Source organism: Coffea arabica, chromosome 4c, assembly GCF_036785885.1.
Source record: "Coffea arabica cultivar ET-39 chromosome 4c, Coffea Arabica ET-39 HiFi, whole genome shotgun sequence".
NCBI lineage: Eukaryota > Viridiplantae > Streptophyta > Magnoliopsida > Gentianales > Rubiaceae > Coffea > Coffea arabica.
Window position 1 is genome coordinate 13,822,048 of NC_092316.1, and position 17,688 is coordinate 13,839,735.

Below are 17,688 nucleotides of genomic sequence, written 5' to 3' on the forward strand. Positions count from 1 at the left end.
GCAAAAGTGAGGTTCTTGCTTTGCAAGGTTATTTACTCTTAGTTCCTAATTTTGACCATGAAAATTGTTATTTGGTCTCTGTACAAAGTTGTCGGTAGATGTCTGCTCTGTTACAATGAGTACCATTAATTAGGTCTTAAAATATCTTGAAAGATTTTGCACTCCAAAAGGTCGTATAAATAAAGCTAAACTACAATAATGTGTCCAGATTATGAAATGGAAAAATGCGCACCTTTATCTTTTTTGGAGGGCTCCTAGACGTCCCTACAATGTAAATCGAACTGCTTTCTTTTCGACTGGAAGAGAAAATGAACCACGTGAGAATCGAGCCTCTCTTCTGACATTTTTTTTTTCTTTCCTGTCAAATTTTAAAATTTGTTCTCTTTGAAAGTTTTTTTGCACTTAAAAATTCGGGTAGTGAATTAAAAATTTAGACAACTTTAAATTTTAAAACTAATTATACACACAAAAACAGCAAAATATCCACTATACTACCGTTTGACGTTCACTTAGGCCGTCCGCTTTCTGTGCATCTAAAAGTGTTACATTCAAATATCCACCTCAACCGAAACTTGAATCCACTAAAATGTTTCTTCAAACAAAAAAAAAAAAAACTCTTCTTTTCTAATCATTTATAAGTTTAGTTTTGAAAAAAAGAAAAGAAAAGAAAATACTTGTAACTGTGAATTAGTACATGAGAAATTTAACTATTACACACTACTTAGTTCATCCTTCATCCTTCGTATACTTTGTTTGATATCCTTGATTTCATTCTTCTTCATATTTAATTATTCTTCATCCATTCCACCATCCCAAAACACGCCACCAGCAGAGCCCTTTTTATTATATATATAATTGACGTCGTCTCGACCGTGTGAATCGAACTGCTTTCTTTTTGACTGAATCGAACTGCTTTCTCTTCTGAGATCAGTTAAAAACAACAGACATTAGAAGTTTTGCAGCTGCACCTAACAGGCAAAAGCTTCTCCTCCTTTACTAGTTATTCAAAGCAAAGCTCACTTTACCAGGATGGCTGACCCTGTTATCTCTCTTATTATCGAGAAAACTGGAGATCTGCTGATTCAAAAACTTGTTTTCCTGAAAGGCGTTCGACGACAAGTTGAGAGACTTCGAAATGATCTGGTGCGGATGCGGTGTTTCCTGAAAGATGCTGATCAGAGGCAAGATGAAGATGAGAGGATTCGCAACTGGGTTTCTGAAATCAGAGCTGCGGCCTACGATGCGGAGGATATCATCGAGATATTTGCCAGCAAAGTTGAGTTCTTCACAAAGGACAAGGGAATCGTCACTAAATTGACATATTATCCCTTCAAAATTGTGAACTTCTACAAGATAGGTAAAGAGATTGAATCCTTACGGATGAGGCTCAAGGAGATTGCTGATAGCCGCGTAGAGTACGGTATCAAAAATCTTGGAGAGGGGATGACTACACATGGAGAAGAGCTTCAACGGATCCGGCGATCCTCTCCTCTCATCGAGGACAAGGATATAGTGGGCTTCGGGGAGATAACAAAATCCCTGGTGGCAGAACTCTTGAAAGAGGACAGAAACCGCCGTGTGGTTTCAATCATTGGCATGGGAGGTGCAGGTAAGACAACTCTAGCCAAGAAAGTTTATAACCATGCTGATGTTAGGGAGAGATTCGACTGTCGTGCTTGGGTATGTGTCTCTTCAATTTACAATCACAAAGAGACGCTGACATCAATCATAAAGCAACTGAATCCAGTAACTAATGAGCTACTTGACATGTTGGAAAAGATGCAAGAGCAGGACTTGGAACAAAGGGTCTATCAAGATCTACAAGACAAATGTTATCTTGTGGTACTTGATGATGTATGGAAGGAAGAAGCGTGGGATTGTCTTGCCAGGAGGGCCTTTCCTGATGTTAATACATCAAGTAGAGTGCTACTTACAAGTCGCAAGCGGGATGTTGCCGTACACGCAGATGCTCTTAGCATCCCACATGAGTTGAAAACTTTGGGGGAGGACGATAGCTGGCAGTTGTTCCTCAAAAAGGCCTTAGGCCACGGAGCTAATGCTGTTTGTCCTTCAGATTTGGAAGTAGTAGGCAGGAAAATTGCGGGGCGATGTGCCGGTCTACCACTGGCCATAACGGTTATTGGTGGCCTGCTACTGGGCAAGAAAAAGTTGAAGAGTGAATGGGAGAAAGTTCTCAACAACTTCAACGCATACCTGTCAAGGAGCCAGAGTGAAGCAGGGCCGATTCTGGAATTAAGTTATGCAGATCTTCCTGCCAATCTGAAATATTGCTTTTTGTATTTGGGTTTGTTTCCAGAGGACTCCGTGATTTCTGTGCGCAAGTTGATCCATATGTGGGTTGCAGAGGGAATAATGCAGAAAAGAGATGCAAAAAATTTGGAGGAAACTGCAGCATATGATGATGTGGAACGACTTTGTAGTAGGAATATGGTCCAAGTGGCGGAAATGACTGTTGATGAGAGGATTAAAAGCTGCAGAGTCCATGATTTACTGCGAGAGCTTGCAATCAGAAAGGCAGAGGATGAAAATTTTTTTCAGGTCCATGACACCAGAGATGATGAAATATCAGCCAAATCCAGGTACCTTGCTGTTCATAGTCTCCCTCTGGATAAAAATTATTTTGGGTCTTCAACCCCTCCTCTCCGGTCTCTACTTTTTTTAAATGTCCACAGGGAAAACTTCAGTCTTAGCTTCAAAAGTTTCAGAAAGCTCAGGATACTAGACCTTGAGAAAGCTGGGATGGATTATTTGCCAAAAGAAATTGGTGAAGTCAGGCTTCTAAGGTATCTCGGTTTAAGACGCACACTCATTAGAAGGCTCCCTCATTCCTTGGGTTGCTTGCGAAACCTACAAACTCTTGACATACGGACCTATTACCCAGTAGAAGTTTCAAATTTCATTTGGAAGCTTGAAAGTTTACGGCATCTATATGCGTGTCGTATGGAGTGCGATGTGCCTCTTAAGATTGATGGATTGAGGAATCTCCAGACTCTGTTAGGCGTAAACTTTGATGACATTATGCACAATAACATGATAACTTTGACAAGTCTTCAGAAACTGGGGATTTGGGTGGGTGAAAGGTCAGAGATTGACAAACTCTGCTTGCATTTATCTGAGGTTGAAAACCTAAAGACGTTACATCTTTATCGTAATATAACAACAGTGTGGCCATCTCTAGCTGGACTTTCTAAGCTCCATCATGTAACAGAGCTCAAGCTATCCGGGATGTTTTTGAGAAAGCTGCCTCCTGATTTCCCTCCAAATCTCTCTCGCTTGTCTTTGAAAAACACATTCCTCAGGAATGACCCAATGCCAGTGCTAGAGAAGTTGGGACAGCTGTCGTTTCTCAAAATGAAAGATGCATACAGGGGACCACAGCATATGGTCATTTCTAGGCATGGGTTTCACCAATTGAAATTCCTTGAGCTCAGATACCTAAGAGTGGATGAAATAAAGGTGGAGGAAGGTGCATTGCCACAGCTCCAGTGCCTGAGAATTAGGGAGTGCTACAGTTTAGAAAAGTTGCCGGAAGAGCTGAAGCACATATCTAGTCTTGATGCGCTTGAGCTTGTGGACATGCCAGAAGATTTCATCAGTGGGCTTGATGCGGACATGGTATCCACCGTCCCTAACCTCAGAATATTTTGACTTGCCGGAGGAAAAAAGTTGGTATTGGTATTTATAATTCATGCGTAGAATGGAAGGTATGTCGTGTAGTGATTAATAAAATTATTTCAAGTTTTTATCAAAATATATAAATAAATAAAAAGAATGTTTTATATTCAACATCACTTCTGTTTCCCCCAATTCAACATACTTTGCTTTGCCGCTATTTCGCTCTTTATTTTCGTCACATAATTTAGACCAACCGACAAGCTTTTTTAGTCCATTTTTTTTAATTATTTGAAATCTCACACTTCAATGCTTGCTTTTTTAATTATCCCACTATTAAAGAAGGAATGACTCTTTTGTCATTAATGATTTTTTGGGTAACTAACAGTGGCTACACTCTCAATAAAGTATCTTTGCGATGTGAGACATCAAGTCATTTGTTACTAATGTTAATGTACCCATCTCGTCTTAATAAAGTGTACCCATCTCGTTAAATTGATATTTGTCTTTAAATTGGTATCTTAATAATGTGGAAGGTCAAATTGACCCTTGTCTCTCATAATTTGCTACTAATGTTAGTGTACCCATAATCAGTGCATAGTATACTCATTTGGTCTTGATAAAGTGTCTTTGTAGTGTAGGAGATCAAATTAACTCTTGCCTCCCATTATTTATCACTAATGTTAGTGCATCCATCTCGTCTTAATAAAGCATCTTTGCGATGTGGGAGGTTAAATTGACCCTTACCTAGGGATGGCAACGGGGCGGGGAACCCCTCCCCCAACCCCCGCCCTGCTGCCTACAAACTCCCCCCGCCCCCGCCCCATCCCCCGTCCCCTGCTTCCCCCGTCCTGCTTTTCCCGCGGGACTAATAAAAATTTGTTATATAATTTTATTATGATTAAATTTTTTCAAATAATCAAGTACTAAAATATCAACACATCATCAAATTATTATTCATTGTAATTTTATAATTGAAATTTATAAAAACAATCAAACAAAAATTATTTGAATACAATCCACCATGATGAAATAAATATAACTAAAGTAGTCAAGTTTTCACTTTTGGCACAAATACAATCACTAATTCATTATTATACTTGTGCTTTTTTTAAGAAAAAAATGTTATTGTATTAAGTGTAATTAGGGATTTAATATAAATGTATTAGTAAATTTAGTATAACCAATTAATAATTTGTATTAGTACACATATATAATTATTAGTATAATTAATAATATCAATTATATTATATATACTAATAGACATCATATAATATATATAACTAATAATATCATTATCATAAGTTTGTAACTAATTAAATTATATATTATATATATAATTATATACATATATATTATATATTTATTTTTTTAAAGCGGGTGGCGGGGCGGGGGTACACTCCCCTGTCCCTTGCCCCGTTTCTAAGCGGGGGGAAAAAAATTCCCCCGCCCCCCGCCCCAACCCCCTCCCCGTTAGCCCCCCGCGGGACGGGTGCCCGCATTGCCATCCCTACCCTTACCTCCTCACATTCGCTGGTGCACCCATGATCTTAATAAAGTGTATTTATAGTATGGGAGGTCAAATTAACCCTTGACTCCCATTATTTGTTGCTAATATTAGTGCACCCATTTGGTCTTCATAAAGTGCCTATGTAGGATGGGAGGTTAAATTCACTCGTCTCCCATCATTTGCCATTAACGTGTGGCTTCTTCAAGTTCAAATTTCCAGTTGGTTTCCCCTGCCCTAATTGGGCCCTTCATGCTTGCTGTTTCCTTGTCCTGAGGACCTTTATTTGGCATAATTTCGTTTTGGGCCTTTAATTTCACGGACCATGTACTTATTGCCCCTGCAATGCTAAGTTTACATTGCATGTATCATATTAATACAAGTAGAAATAATTAAAAATAAAACAGTTCATGTCTTCGGTAGGCCTTAAAAGTCCTGATAGTAAACTCTTGGGATTTTGGAAATGTCCAAATCATTAAAAATATCTAGAGGTGTTTGGTTGATTCTAATTTTTCCCATGCTGCCCAAACTGAAAAACAGAACAAGGAAATAAAGGCCTCTATTCATGTGCTTGAAGAGAAGAAAAGAATGAACTTGGCAGACAAATCAAGGAATTTATCCCATATAAAGTGTTGGTCCGTCTGAAAGTGAGAATTGATTGCTTCCTAAATACTACTCATTATACATATAAGATGTTAAAAAAAAAAAATTAAGCATGCGAAAATCAAATAACAAGCTGTTCATTTAAGTTGTTTGGGATAAACATTGAAGGCGAAAAAAATTACTGAGGGGAAAGTTTTTGAATACGGGCACAATTGTAGGCTATTTATTATGAAAGGCATTTATAATAATTCTTACATGTAATGCTTTTTTTATGTGTTTGTAATAATTTCATTTCATGAGCAGCGAAGTAGTTTGATTAAGTAACAATTTTTGGCCTTCGCGGTCTCATTTCACGAGCGGTGAAGGCTTTTCAAAAAAAAAATCACTCCTTAGATTCGTAGGGGGAAAAATGAAAAATGAAATAATTTTTTAAAGAAGCCTCGAATACCATTTGCGGCAAACCTTAATGTAGAACGAACTTCCAATTTATATCACTTTTGTGAACTTTTTAATTTTAACAATATTAGTAGAAATTCGCCCCTTCTGTCTATTTGAGCCATAAACCTAATGGAATATATTTCAAAAAGACATTATTTTAATCTTTTAATCATCCAACTATGTATCGCTACAATTATTTGCCGCCAGTGAATGGTTGCCCACCCTGTTGACCGAGAGTTGATTACCACATTATACCAAAATGTTCCCGATGAGTGAGAAGAGATAAAATAGAGAAAGAAATTGGCATGAAATATTCTAAATTTTTATGATAAAACTTAGCACTATTTCAACATTTGTTTGCGTACTTGAAGGCGTACTTGAAGGCCTAACAGGTGTCATAATTTTTAATATGTCAACACAATATGAACTCCTCATGTTATAGAGATTCCAGGTATATTAGCCAAATTTATATTGAATTAAACAGCCAATTCTGTTTATTATTCCAAAAGAAAAGCCTTCCATTTTCGCTCCTCTTTCATGCATGATGCTCTATCCATTAGCCGTAACACCCAAGGTTTGTAAAATCAGGATCCTACGTAGGATCGATTTTAGTTTCACAGAATCGGATCGTAGGATCGTAAGATCCCACCAAAAGTTCATAAATTTACTAAATTAATGAATTTGAAATTCATATATTATTTTGTACATTTTAAAAGATATCAAATAAATAAGTTATTCATAAATATATAGCATTTTTTACTTACTATTTGACAAGTAATAAAGAAAAGAATATAAACCTGTTATCTATCATGATTTCAAGTCTTAAAACCAAATGCTTTACAGTTTACACAATCATAATTTCAAATATAAAATAATTATCAACCTCCAATGATGAAATCTAAACACATGGCTGCCATCTACGCAATGACATCTCCATTGCCAATAAGATACATTTTCAGAAATAACAAATTTCTCACTGCACAACCAAATTGATAGGGTTGTACAACCCATAGAATCCTACTGTAAGGGATCCCATGCTAAAGAGTGGATGCACAATTGAACCACATTCAGTCAATCAAGACATAAACCGCATCAAAATGATCTAGTCAGGGGCGTTTTGTGCTTATTGTAAGAGTGTATGTCAGTCACCAGATTCATACTTAACCTAATTGTAGACTTGAAGGGGGGAGTTAAAACATGTTGGGATGCCTTGAATCAGGTCCTCGACCTATGGCATTTCGACTATGTTGCATTACGCTGATTTGTTCGGGGGTCTCGTTGCCCGGTCAGCGAGTCGGGGGTCCAAGGGGCGACACGCCCCGGCTGGGGTGTCCGGGGGGCAGCATTGCCCCCGAAGCTTACGGTATATATTAGTTACCGTGTCTGTTTATTTTGGATTTTTTGTTATGGACCTATTTTTGGGTCCGATCCGTTTGGTTGTATATATATACACCTTATATCCATTCTGTATATACTACTTCTGAATCGTTCCAAGCCCTAATAAAAATCTGATTTTCCCAAAAATTGTTCTCGTGTTCTTGGTTGTTCTCTTGTTTTGTTGCATCTGTTATAACAAAACACCTGTCTAGGACAGTTGCAATAAATCTGAACTCTCAATTTTTTGACTTTTTTAACTAAAATTGTTAAAACATTGCAATTAAAGGCAGCAATTCTTTGATAAATTACAAGCCTACCCCAAATGTTTTCATTTACTTGCAAAATGGAGTCTCATATTTCACATATTAGCAAAATTTTGCAGGATCGATATAGGATCGTACGATCCTACGATTCTACACGATCCTACCGATCCTGCCGATCCTGTGCTCGATTAGTGTAATTTGCGATTCTGCATGTGATTCTGATCAATTTTGGTTATAGGACCCGAATCGCGATTTTGACAACCATGGTAACACCTCAAATCGAGGAAAGAGCTAAAGGAACACTCTTTTAAGAATTCAGGGGGCAAAAAAATACATTTAATAGTCACTACGGGTTAAAAGTATAAGAGCATGAAAGTTTGAGGGCCATTTAGGTATTTTGCCCTTCCAATACTAATTGGTATTCATCTCTAATGTGTCAATTTTAGTGCTTTGCGCAACCTTAATGATGCTAGTCATTTTATGATTAGCACAATTTATATTGAAACAAGACTTCGTAAGTGCCAACAAACTAAAGTAGAAGATGAAAACAAAAAGGAGAGAAATATGACTGCAACTTAAAAAAAAAAAAAAAAAAAGTTTTCTTGAGTAGATGGGGGAAAAAAATGAAAAGAAAAGATTTCTACTGTAACTGAGTCTTGAGAATTGATTGGGCGGATTTAGTAGTTGCTAAAAGCAGATTAAAATTTTTTTTTCACTTGATATTTTGTGAGGAAATACTTTTGGAACACCTTTGATCTGCAGCATCCAGTTGATTCACAGCCAAGAAACTACAGCTATGGAAATAGAGATCATATCCAAGGAAGAAATCAAACCAGCGTCTCCAACTCCACTTCACTTGAGAACCTTTAGACTTTCACTCATTGATTAGCTTATTCTTCAGGATTTTTCAAGTCTTGTGTTCTTTTTCTCCCCGATGAATCAAAGCACCAGGCTAAATGATGTTATTTCAAAAAAAAGGCAACATCTAATGCAATCACTATCGAGAACTTTAGTACCCTTTTATCCACTAGCCGGAAAGGTCAAAGATAATCTGCACATTGACTGTAATGATGATGGAGTTTACTAGACCGAAGCTCGAGTAAGTATTCGACTCTCAGATTTCCTCAAAAAGCCTGAGAACGAGTTGATAAATCGGCTGTTTGCATTCGACCCAAGTTCCGTGGAAATAATGTCGCAAACTTATGTACCCCTGGTTCAAATAAGCATTTTTTCCTGCGGAGGCATTGCCAGTGGTCTTACCGTCTCTCACAAGATTGTTGATGGCTTCTCAATGTCAACATTTATGAATGCTTGGGCTGCTACAGCATGGGAATCCTCAGAACAAATAAATCCCAACTTTGTTTCACCTTCTCTCTTTCACCTGTTTCCCTGCTATAAGTCTAAATATTCCAAGTTATTTACACCTGCCTCCACATTGCAATCCAAAGGCCAATTAGATGAGCACAATTTTGTAATGAAGAGATTTTTTTTTCGACTTTTTCGACCACTAGGCCTTGGATGTCCTCAAAACTAAAGCAACCACATCATCTCTGAAACCAAGTTCAGTCACAGCTGTTATGGGACTTCTGTGGAAATCTGCCATAGTGGCTTCACAGATGAAGTTGAGTCTGCTGATCCCAGTTTGGCCGGCATATGCTCAACAAGGGACAGATTCCAGTCCAGAGCAGCAATTACTGGTTAACTGCATAAGGAATGCCATTACTACTATATACAGTAATTTTGTTGAAGGTATGAAAGGTGAGGATAGGTATCTCAAGCAGCCAAGCTGACGAAGACTTAAAAAAATTTTGAACAACTGTTTTCTAACCCCAACAGCTCGGCTGAAGATTTTATTATCAGCAGTCTTTGTAAGACTGGTTTTCGTGAAGTTGATTTTGGATGGGGAAAGCCCATTTGGTCTTTCGTCGGCCGTGAAAACAGAAACATATATGGATCCAGAGTTGAACGTATAGCATGGCTAATGGATACAAAAAGCGGTGATGGGATTGAAGCATGGGTAACCTTAAAAGAAGATGGCATAGCTATATTTGACAAAATCCAGAGCTCCAGGCTTTTGCTTCATTAAATCCTGCCCCCCTTGAAAGTTAGGTTTTTTGCATTATTAGGTTTCTTGTGTATGATTGATTATCTACAAGCGCGGTTTTAGTAAAGGTTTGATGACTCGAAAATATAACTAAATAGAAGGATGGAAATCATTGTGCGTCTCCTTTCTAGGATAAAAGCAAACAGGGCAATTGCAACTAAACTGTTTAAATTAAAGCTCCCTAATTTGATATCTAGAATTTTCCTTTAGCTATAATGATTACTCAACTGATTAAATTGTATTTCCTTACAGCAAATAACCTCCTCCTGTATTAGTTAAGTGACAGACAATGCATATGCTTTTATTAGTTGAGTATGGTGGCTGGACGGAAAGGTTTCAAATCATTGGAGGAAGCTTTAAACCTTTATGCTGAACAAGGCATTCCTAGCTCTATACATCTATAGAGCTCAGACGGTTTTTTGAGGTTATAGTTTTATTAAAAAAAAATTTCCAGCAAGTGGGGAAAGGTAAGATTTAAGAAATGGAAAACGGGAATGGGAATTGGGGAAGGGTAGGATTTAAGAAATGTGAAAGGAAAATAGAGATTTGAACCCAGAATTTCTAGATCCTAAAGCCTCAACCTTAATCACTTAACCAAGGCGACCCCAGTCTTATTGCTTTGTAGTTGTTTACAAGTGTAAAGGTTTGAAATCTGCAATTAATTGTCAAAAGGACTCCAATGTCAAGATAGAAAATTTTCACTAGCCACAGGGGTTACGAATAGATTTTGAAAACAATAAAAGGATGATGTGAAATAGGACTAGATAGGAGATTAAAGTATTAATGTATACTACATGTACATATCTTGACTACTTCAACCATGTTGGTTTCTAAATAAAGATAATCTTGAAGTTTCAACTGGTTCGTTATAGCACGATGATTTCATCAATTTGATACTTTAGTCCAAATGATGTATAACTTTCAAAACTATAGAAGAATTATGTGGAAAAGTACTAAAATACAAGAGGTAAAGTGTAATCTACCCTTGCTTTTTTATATAATAAATTAAAAGTCTTTCCTTTTTTTTAATAAAAAAAAAAGAGATATGGTTGTGTTAAAGGCTTCATATTGACTGTTCATTTTAGCAAATATAGTTGTATTAAAGTCTTTCCTTTTTTATATATAATAGATGAAAAAGTCTTCCAATTTTCTATGTTTTTACATCTGATCTGGGTTGTGCATTTTATACATTGGGAGGTAGAAGAAGTGGTAGAGAGCTCAAATTCTTCTGCATTGCAAAACTTTCCATAGCTAATTTTTTTCCTTTTTAGTCTGCTAGCAAATCACGATAGTTATATGGATGAATCTTCTGCATTTTTAAGTCCTGGTAGTTGCCTGCAGTCTTGCCTTTTCTAACTTGATTTGTGATGTTGTTGTCCACCTTGAAGTCTCATCAGTTGCAAGGATTGCCTTTCTAATTTCATCTTGTGATATCTTGTCAATATTAAGTCTCCTAATTCTCGGTAATTGTGTTGATGAAAAGTCTATGCAACGGTATGGAGTTTTACCCTTCCTAAATCTAGTGATTATCTTGTCCATTTCGGTGTCCTAACTATCAATAACTTGTGGATGAGCTTTTTCCATTTTTTCTTGATATAACTTCCTAAGCGTTGTGTTCATTTTCAGCCTTCTTGAATAAGTGCAAAATTTGCAAAATTTTGCTTTTCATATGTACGTTTTTGTGATTGTCTATTTTTGCCCCATCTCTGGGTAGTCTGGATTAAACCAACGCTTGAAAAAAGAAACTATTTTAATTTACGTTTCAACTGTTTCAATTTTCAAAGAAGGAAATTGTTATTTGTGCATATTTTGTTTCCTTTAACGTTTTCCTGCAAATCTACAATTTGCACCTATTCAATTGCAATGAGCTGATAATAAGAAGGCAATAACTTGTAGAACAAAGACACAAGGGAAAAAAGCTTCAAATTAGAGAAATGAAGGTGCTTTTCATTTCGACTGGAACTTCAAATTTACTACATTTTTCTTCAACAAATGCTCTGTGTGTAAATATGTGCTTGCATTTTTTTTTTTTTTTTTAAAGTTGAAGAGATTCTTAAGTTTAGCTGTTTCCCCACACAAATGTTTTCTTTAACACTAATCTTTGAGATCTCCATGCTTCACAGGCTAAGGAAAGCAGAAAAAGACATTTATAATCTGTAATGATGGAACATTAGAGATGCTCATGCAGTTCATCCCTGAATTCTATGATACAAGAGCATCATGCTCCACCATCCCATTTATCAAATTTAGGCAAGATCTGCCATACAATGAGAAGAGATACCTCTGATTTGCATCAAAGCCGCCTTGTTCCTTATACAAGAGCAGGCCTTAAGCCAGCAGAGAATTGCAAAGTTGCTGCATAGTCACGTGCCCACAAATCGTAATGTACAATTTCCTCGAGGGATGGGGAGGACACCAATTCTGCTTGATGCTTGTTGCATGTTAGCTCCACAACCTTGAAAATGTCCAGATAGCCGATTCTGAAACAGGAAATGGTACACAATACATGAAAATGACAAGGTGTAGATAGCATGAAAATGACATCAATTTGATAAATGCTCATGTCCGAGGCCAAAGTGTGAAGTTACAATCATGCTAAAATGAAAGCAAGGAACATTTATTATCGTATTACAGCTTGGTGAACTGTCTATTTAGGCCGTACTTTCTGAAGATAGATACTCCTCAAAATATCGAACTTTCTATGTTATTGTGTGACGATTGGTTGAATGGAAAATATTAGTTAGAACGGTTAGTTGCAAGTGAAGCAGACACAAGGAAGAGATAGAACCTCGTGGTTGATATGTTAAAAAAAAAATTGAAGGAGACGTACTGCTCATTGATGAACATTTCAACAGCTTTCTCATTTGCAGCGCTGAGAACTCCAGTCATGGTCCCTCCTGCTCGCCCGGCAGCATATGCGAGTTCCATTGATGGATATTTGACATTATCTGGGGCTTTAAATGTCAGAGACCCAAGCCTGAATCATGAGTTCTCTAAGTTATATACTGTACAAAATTTGGTCAATGTAAAGGTAGAGAAGTGGAACTATCTAGCATTTGTGATAGCAGAAAACTTTAAAATTGTTAAACAAATTCAAAATGATAAACAGAAAACCAAAAGGAAAATTACTTGCAAAGATCAAGGCGTGGCCAAGTTATCTCAGAACAGTAAATTCTGTCTGGCCAGGACATTGTGTAAAGAATGGGCAACCGCATGTCAGGCCATCCTAATTGTGCCAATATCGATGAATCCTGCAATAGCAACAAACGTGTGGAAAATGTTTAAGTCAACCATTAAGAGTAAATAACCTTGCAAAGCAAGAACCTCACTTTAGCTCAACTCTTGAGAAAATATAATGATGATACGCAAGAGGGTCATACCTGTGTTTCAACCATTGAGTGGATGATAGACTGAGGATGAATAACGATTTCAATGTCGTCATAATCGGCCCCATAAAGATAATGGGCTTCAATAACTTCAAGTCCCTGCAAAGAAAAAATGCTCCATGACAAAGTTACCCAAATATTTTGGTTCGTTGGGGTTCATGAGAAAGTTCAAGAAGAAACAGTTGTCATGGTCAGGTGAGTATGCCAGAAAAAGGTCCAGAAGATCACCTTATTGAATAAGGTGGCAGAATCCACTGTAATCTTTTTTCCCATGTTCCAGTTAGGATGCTTCAACGCATCTGCTACTTTAACATCTTTCAATTTCTCAACTGGCCAATCCCTGGTGTTGATAGCATAACAGATTGCAAATATCAGTTCAACAAATCCAGCAATGAGAAGAGTACAAAATTTCAAACACTAATGGAAACTGAGAGAGAGAACGAAGTGCAGTTTTTTTTCATGATGTCTAGAAACTAAATTTCAGTTCAACAACTCCAAACAGAAACTGAGAGAGAAAACAGGTGGTGGAGTTTCTTCATTGTTCCAGGCATGAGAGCTTATTGTGCTTTTTGTGTAGGAATCAAGAGATTTTTAAGAGCATTCATATGAAATTTTACAGCTGTTCACCTATCTGTAGAAAAAGAAACCAGAAATATCTCGAATTTCGGTCGACCTAATACAAAACTAGAATAATGTGCAACTTAAAAAACTGCATTGATTCAGAACAATTAACTCTCAGAAGAAAAAAAATGAGATCCCAAGTTTATATGAACTTAAATTTGCACGCTGAGATTGGAAAGTTGGAGGATAATTTCTCCTAGTTATTATAAACATCAAAAACTCCACAGGCTACGATCATTTGCAAAATCTTCCATAGAATTTATATATCATACCTGAAAGCACCACCAGATGCTGTTAAAATGATACGTCGAAGAGCACCCTCAGGCAGACCTTGTATACACTGAAGCACATTATAGGTCTTTTTGTTAGCAAGTATTTTGCACGATTACAAGGGAAATAAGGGGAAATGACAACTGAATAAACAAGATGACTTCGAACTTAACAATTATCAATTCAAAGTATAACCTAAAAGCAACTGATTCCCAGTCTTAGCATACAGGACACAGCAAAATACATAGGTGCACACCTGGAATATGGCAGAATGTTCTGAATCTGCAGGAAGAATCTTCACTTGGTGCTTGTGCGCAAGAGGGAGTACAAAAGGGCCACCAGCAATTAACGTCTCTTTGTTGGCCAAGCAAATGTCTTTCCCTGCTTCTATGGCAGCCACCGTTGGCTGCAATAAGGAATAAATCATTCACATGTCAAAGGACTCGTAACTGAATCATGAGCTTCACAAATAGAACAGGATATCCCCACGTGCAAAAGCAATTAGCAAAGAAAGCAAAATAGATGCTTACTCAAAGCAATATTAAAGCATAAGCAAGCTGAATTCTAGTCGTGTCTCAAGCAGATGATCATCCATGAAAATTAAGACTCATGTTCTAGTGCAATGTTTCTTTCTGGTTTCTAGAGCCTGTTTTTTTTCAATCGAGTAACATGATTTTCAAAGAGAGATTTCTGAGTGCTCCACTCTCTACCAATCTTAAGTATCACTGATAAACAGTAATTTCTCAACCTCATCAACTTGAAAAAAGAAGGAAGTTATTGCACATGAAAATATGTGTGAGTTCAAATGCATAAGTTTTGGCATTTGTATTGCATTTGCAGCATAATCATTTCATCCAAGATGCTCTGAGGTCTGTCTGGTTAAATTTTCTATAGGCACTTCTGGATAACCTGAGACTCTGACATGACAACTGCAAATTATCCACAATTAGGACATGTATAAACAGTATCATGTGTATGTGCAGACATCAATAGGATGCTGCTTCTGCATGATTAATAATCCTTTAAAGTTTGCTTTTTACAATTCAATAGTATCTATAATAGTATAGATGCATGTGCAGCTCAGATCTTTGGTTCAATAGTCTAGTAACAATATAGAAACTACAATCAGAAGGTATGGATTTACCTTTAGACCAGCACAGCCCACTATTCCTGTGACAACAGAGACAGCATCAGGGTGGCGGGCTACCTGAAATTGCATAGAAGATGATCAGCTGGGGATAAAAGCTTCGACCAGGAAAAGAGAAACCTCATGAACTAGGTGGTACCAAACCTCGACGACACCTTCTTCTCCAGGAATAATTTCAGGCTTGTCTTCAACATCAGCCAAAGCTTCTTTGAGTTCATCAACTAATGACTCATTGCGGACAGCAACTAATTGAGGTCTGAATGTCCTGACCTGCAAAAATAAGGGGCCTCACTGATCCTAGAGCTTAAAACAACAATGGCACTTTACAACTACCTTGACTAAACTCAAATAACAGTTAACACAGATGTAAATTTTCAAGGATCATAACACCAGACTTAATAATGCAACTTATCCTGAGCATGTTTAAATGGATAAATAGTACAAGTTGCATATCAAAGCTAATGTCGATCACCCACCAACTCTTTCTGCTCATAAGAGTCACCTATGTATTACTGTTTCTTCTCATAACCTGCCACTTTATATGGTCCAGTGCAATTTCTTTTCTCACATAACAACAGAAATCACTAAAAGTCATGGTCCTAATCCCTGCTTTTACTGAAAGTCTAGAATAGTGATAGATCTGGCAGAGGCAAATTGATGTAATCCTTATGAAACCACAGTATGGTTGGTTATAATCATTTGAACACATAGTTCAGTCAGAATCAGTGAGTGGTAGTCTGCTTTTACGGAAGATAAAGTAAAGCACCTTCTTTCTTTTATTATATCATGGCAAGGTGCATTTAAAGTCAGATCCAGACACTCGAAAGAGAAGTTTTAACAATTGTGCCCATTTTTCCGGCTCCAATGAAAATTGTTTTGATGGTACTCCAAACTGTTTTTTGCACTCAGCATCAACCCATGATCCCCAATCCACATCTAATCACTAGTATGCTGAACAGCTTAAACTGGTAGCCAGTTAAGAAGCAGACTCAAATCATTAAATTCCAGGCTGTTCATGAAGATGACAGTCAACAGTTAGTCTTCAAGGATAATCTGGAAGCACTGGAGTACCTATATCATGCTACAGAACACGTTAAATGACTGCTCACCTGATCAGCAAGAAGGGTCACATTTGAACCAGCTGCCAGTGCAACAACTCTGAATTTGTCAGGATTCTCGGCAACTATATCAAGCGTCTGCAGAGACAAAGATAACATTCTAAGCAATTTACAAAATTGTACAATACACTACACCTAGAACCAAATTAACTAGAAGCAAAAACATATCCTGCTGCAAAGAAATGCCATCTAGTCAAGACATACCTGAGTTCCGATGGACCCTGTTGATCCAACTACTGAGAGAGGCTTTGGACCGTCCCAACTCTTCCTACCAGGCTCTACAAGCGCCGTGCCTGGCCAAGCTGGAGGAGGTGGCTGTGCTGAACACTGAACTTTCTTTCCGACTGTGCCTCCATTGTCCTTCCTCTTCAAAGAAATTCCACCTAAAGAGATATCATAAAATTGGCAGAACTTAACCTCAAAACAGTAAAACCAAGACATACACATACACACACATACCGCCAACAAATTATGCTGCGAACCTCTCGTCATCAACTATTAATACAAAAGGATAAAAAAGAATCAAGCTTTACCATAGCTACAAGCTGAAATTATATAGATAAATTACTGAAGTACAGTTCTGCATTTCCTATCAAAGTTCTCGACCAAAAATTGACCATTGCCATCCAAAAAGTAAAAAAAATTAACAAATGCACAAAACACTATAAATTCCATCCAAAATTGATCATCTAAACCAAACCACAACTTCCAATCAATTCCTATGACCCCAAAATCAACTAGTAAACCACACCAGTACCACTATTCTAGTACCCAAAAACATTCAAATGCAAGTAACGAGTATGAGAAAAGAAAAAATAAGAACCTTGGAGCTTGAGAAGATGATTAAGGTTGTAATTGGACTTTGAAGAATCCAAGAATGAAATAGCCTTGATTTCAGTCGTAGGGGAGAACAGGTTCAGAGCCATATTCACTTTTACAACCCAAAAAAAAAACAGCAACCCTTTTGAGATTGAGCTGGTCTAAGCCTTTGAAGATTCTGTTTTTTTCTGAAGAATTTTGCAGAAAGGCAAAAGTTTACTGTGTTCTATCTTTCCTGGGATAACTTTTTTTTTTTCAATAATTCAATTCAGTGTGTGTTCTGTGTGTCTGTGGCTGTGAAGTGTCAGCAAGATTCTTATAGGACCCGTGAGAAAGAGATATGCGTAGGACAACTAGGAGCAGTTTTTTATTTTTCAATTTTTGGTATTTCTACTGTTTTTG

At 37.2% G+C, this 17,688-nt stretch overlaps 3 protein-coding genes across 3 annotated transcripts; 2 read left to right on the forward strand and 1 right to left on the reverse strand.

Annotated features, from left to right (window-relative positions):
• The first annotated feature begins 893 nt into the window (after positions 1-893).
• On the forward strand, positions 894-3,812 carry LOC113739913 (putative disease resistance RPP13-like protein 3). The gene has a single exon (XM_072046097.1). It carries the CDS (start codon positions 1,030-1,032, stop codon positions 3,667-3,669), a length of 2,640 nt encoding a protein of 879 aa, XP_071902198.1. The 5' UTR covers positions 894-1,029; the 3' UTR covers positions 3,670-3,812.
• Positions 3,813-9,010: 5,198 nt separating this feature from the next.
• On the forward strand, positions 9,011-9,907 carry LOC140004699 (stemmadenine O-acetyltransferase-like). Its single transcript, XM_072044840.1, has 3 exons — positions 9,011-9,181; positions 9,333-9,589; positions 9,658-9,907. Exons 1-3 carry the CDS (start codon positions 9,011-9,013, stop codon positions 9,905-9,907), a joined length of 678 nt encoding a protein of 225 aa, XP_071900941.1.
• A 2,143-nt stretch (positions 9,908-12,050) lies between these two features.
• Positions 12,051-17,576, reverse strand: LOC113739916 (1-deoxy-D-xylulose 5-phosphate reductoisomerase, chloroplastic-like). Its single transcript, XM_027267332.2, has 12 exons — positions 17,291-17,576; positions 16,672-16,850; positions 16,459-16,545; positions 15,494-15,619; positions 15,347-15,409; positions 14,459-14,608; positions 14,205-14,272; positions 13,540-13,651; positions 13,306-13,410; positions 13,055-13,176; positions 12,756-12,902; positions 12,051-12,405 (listed from the first exon to the last, which is right to left on the reverse strand). Exons 1-12 carry the CDS (start codon positions 17,391-17,393, stop codon positions 12,237-12,239), a joined length of 1,431 nt encoding a protein of 476 aa, XP_027123133.1. The 5' UTR covers positions 17,394-17,576; the 3' UTR covers positions 12,051-12,236.
• Positions 17,577-17,688: the final 112 nt, after the last annotated feature.

Coding starts and splice junctions, on each gene's coding strand:
- LOC113739913 (XM_072046097.1), top strand. CDS start 1,030: ATGGCTGACCCTGTTATCTCTCTTATTATCGAGAAAACTGGAGATCTG.
- LOC140004699 (XM_072044840.1), top strand. CDS start 9,011: ATGTCGCAAACTTATGTACCCCTGGTTCAAATAAGCATTTTTTCCTGC. Junction 9,182..9,332: donor AACAAATAAATCCCAACTTT/GTTTCACCTTCT, acceptor TTCGACCACTAG/GCCTTGGATGTCCTCAAAAC. Junction 9,590..9,657: donor GGTATGAAAGGTGAGGATAG/GTATCTCAAGCA, acceptor TAACCCCAACAG/CTCGGCTGAAGATTTTATTA.
- LOC113739916 (XM_027267332.2), bottom strand. CDS start 17,393: ATGGCTCTGAACCTGTTCTCCCCTACGACTGAAATCAAGGCTATTTCA. Junction 12,903..13,054: donor CCACGCCTTGATCTTTGCAA/GTAATTTTCCTT, acceptor CTCATGATTCAG/GCTTGGGTCTCTGACATTTA. Junction 12,406..12,755: donor GAAATGTTCATCAATGAGCA/GTACGTCTCCTT, acceptor TTCCTGTTTCAG/AATCGGCTATCTGGACATTT.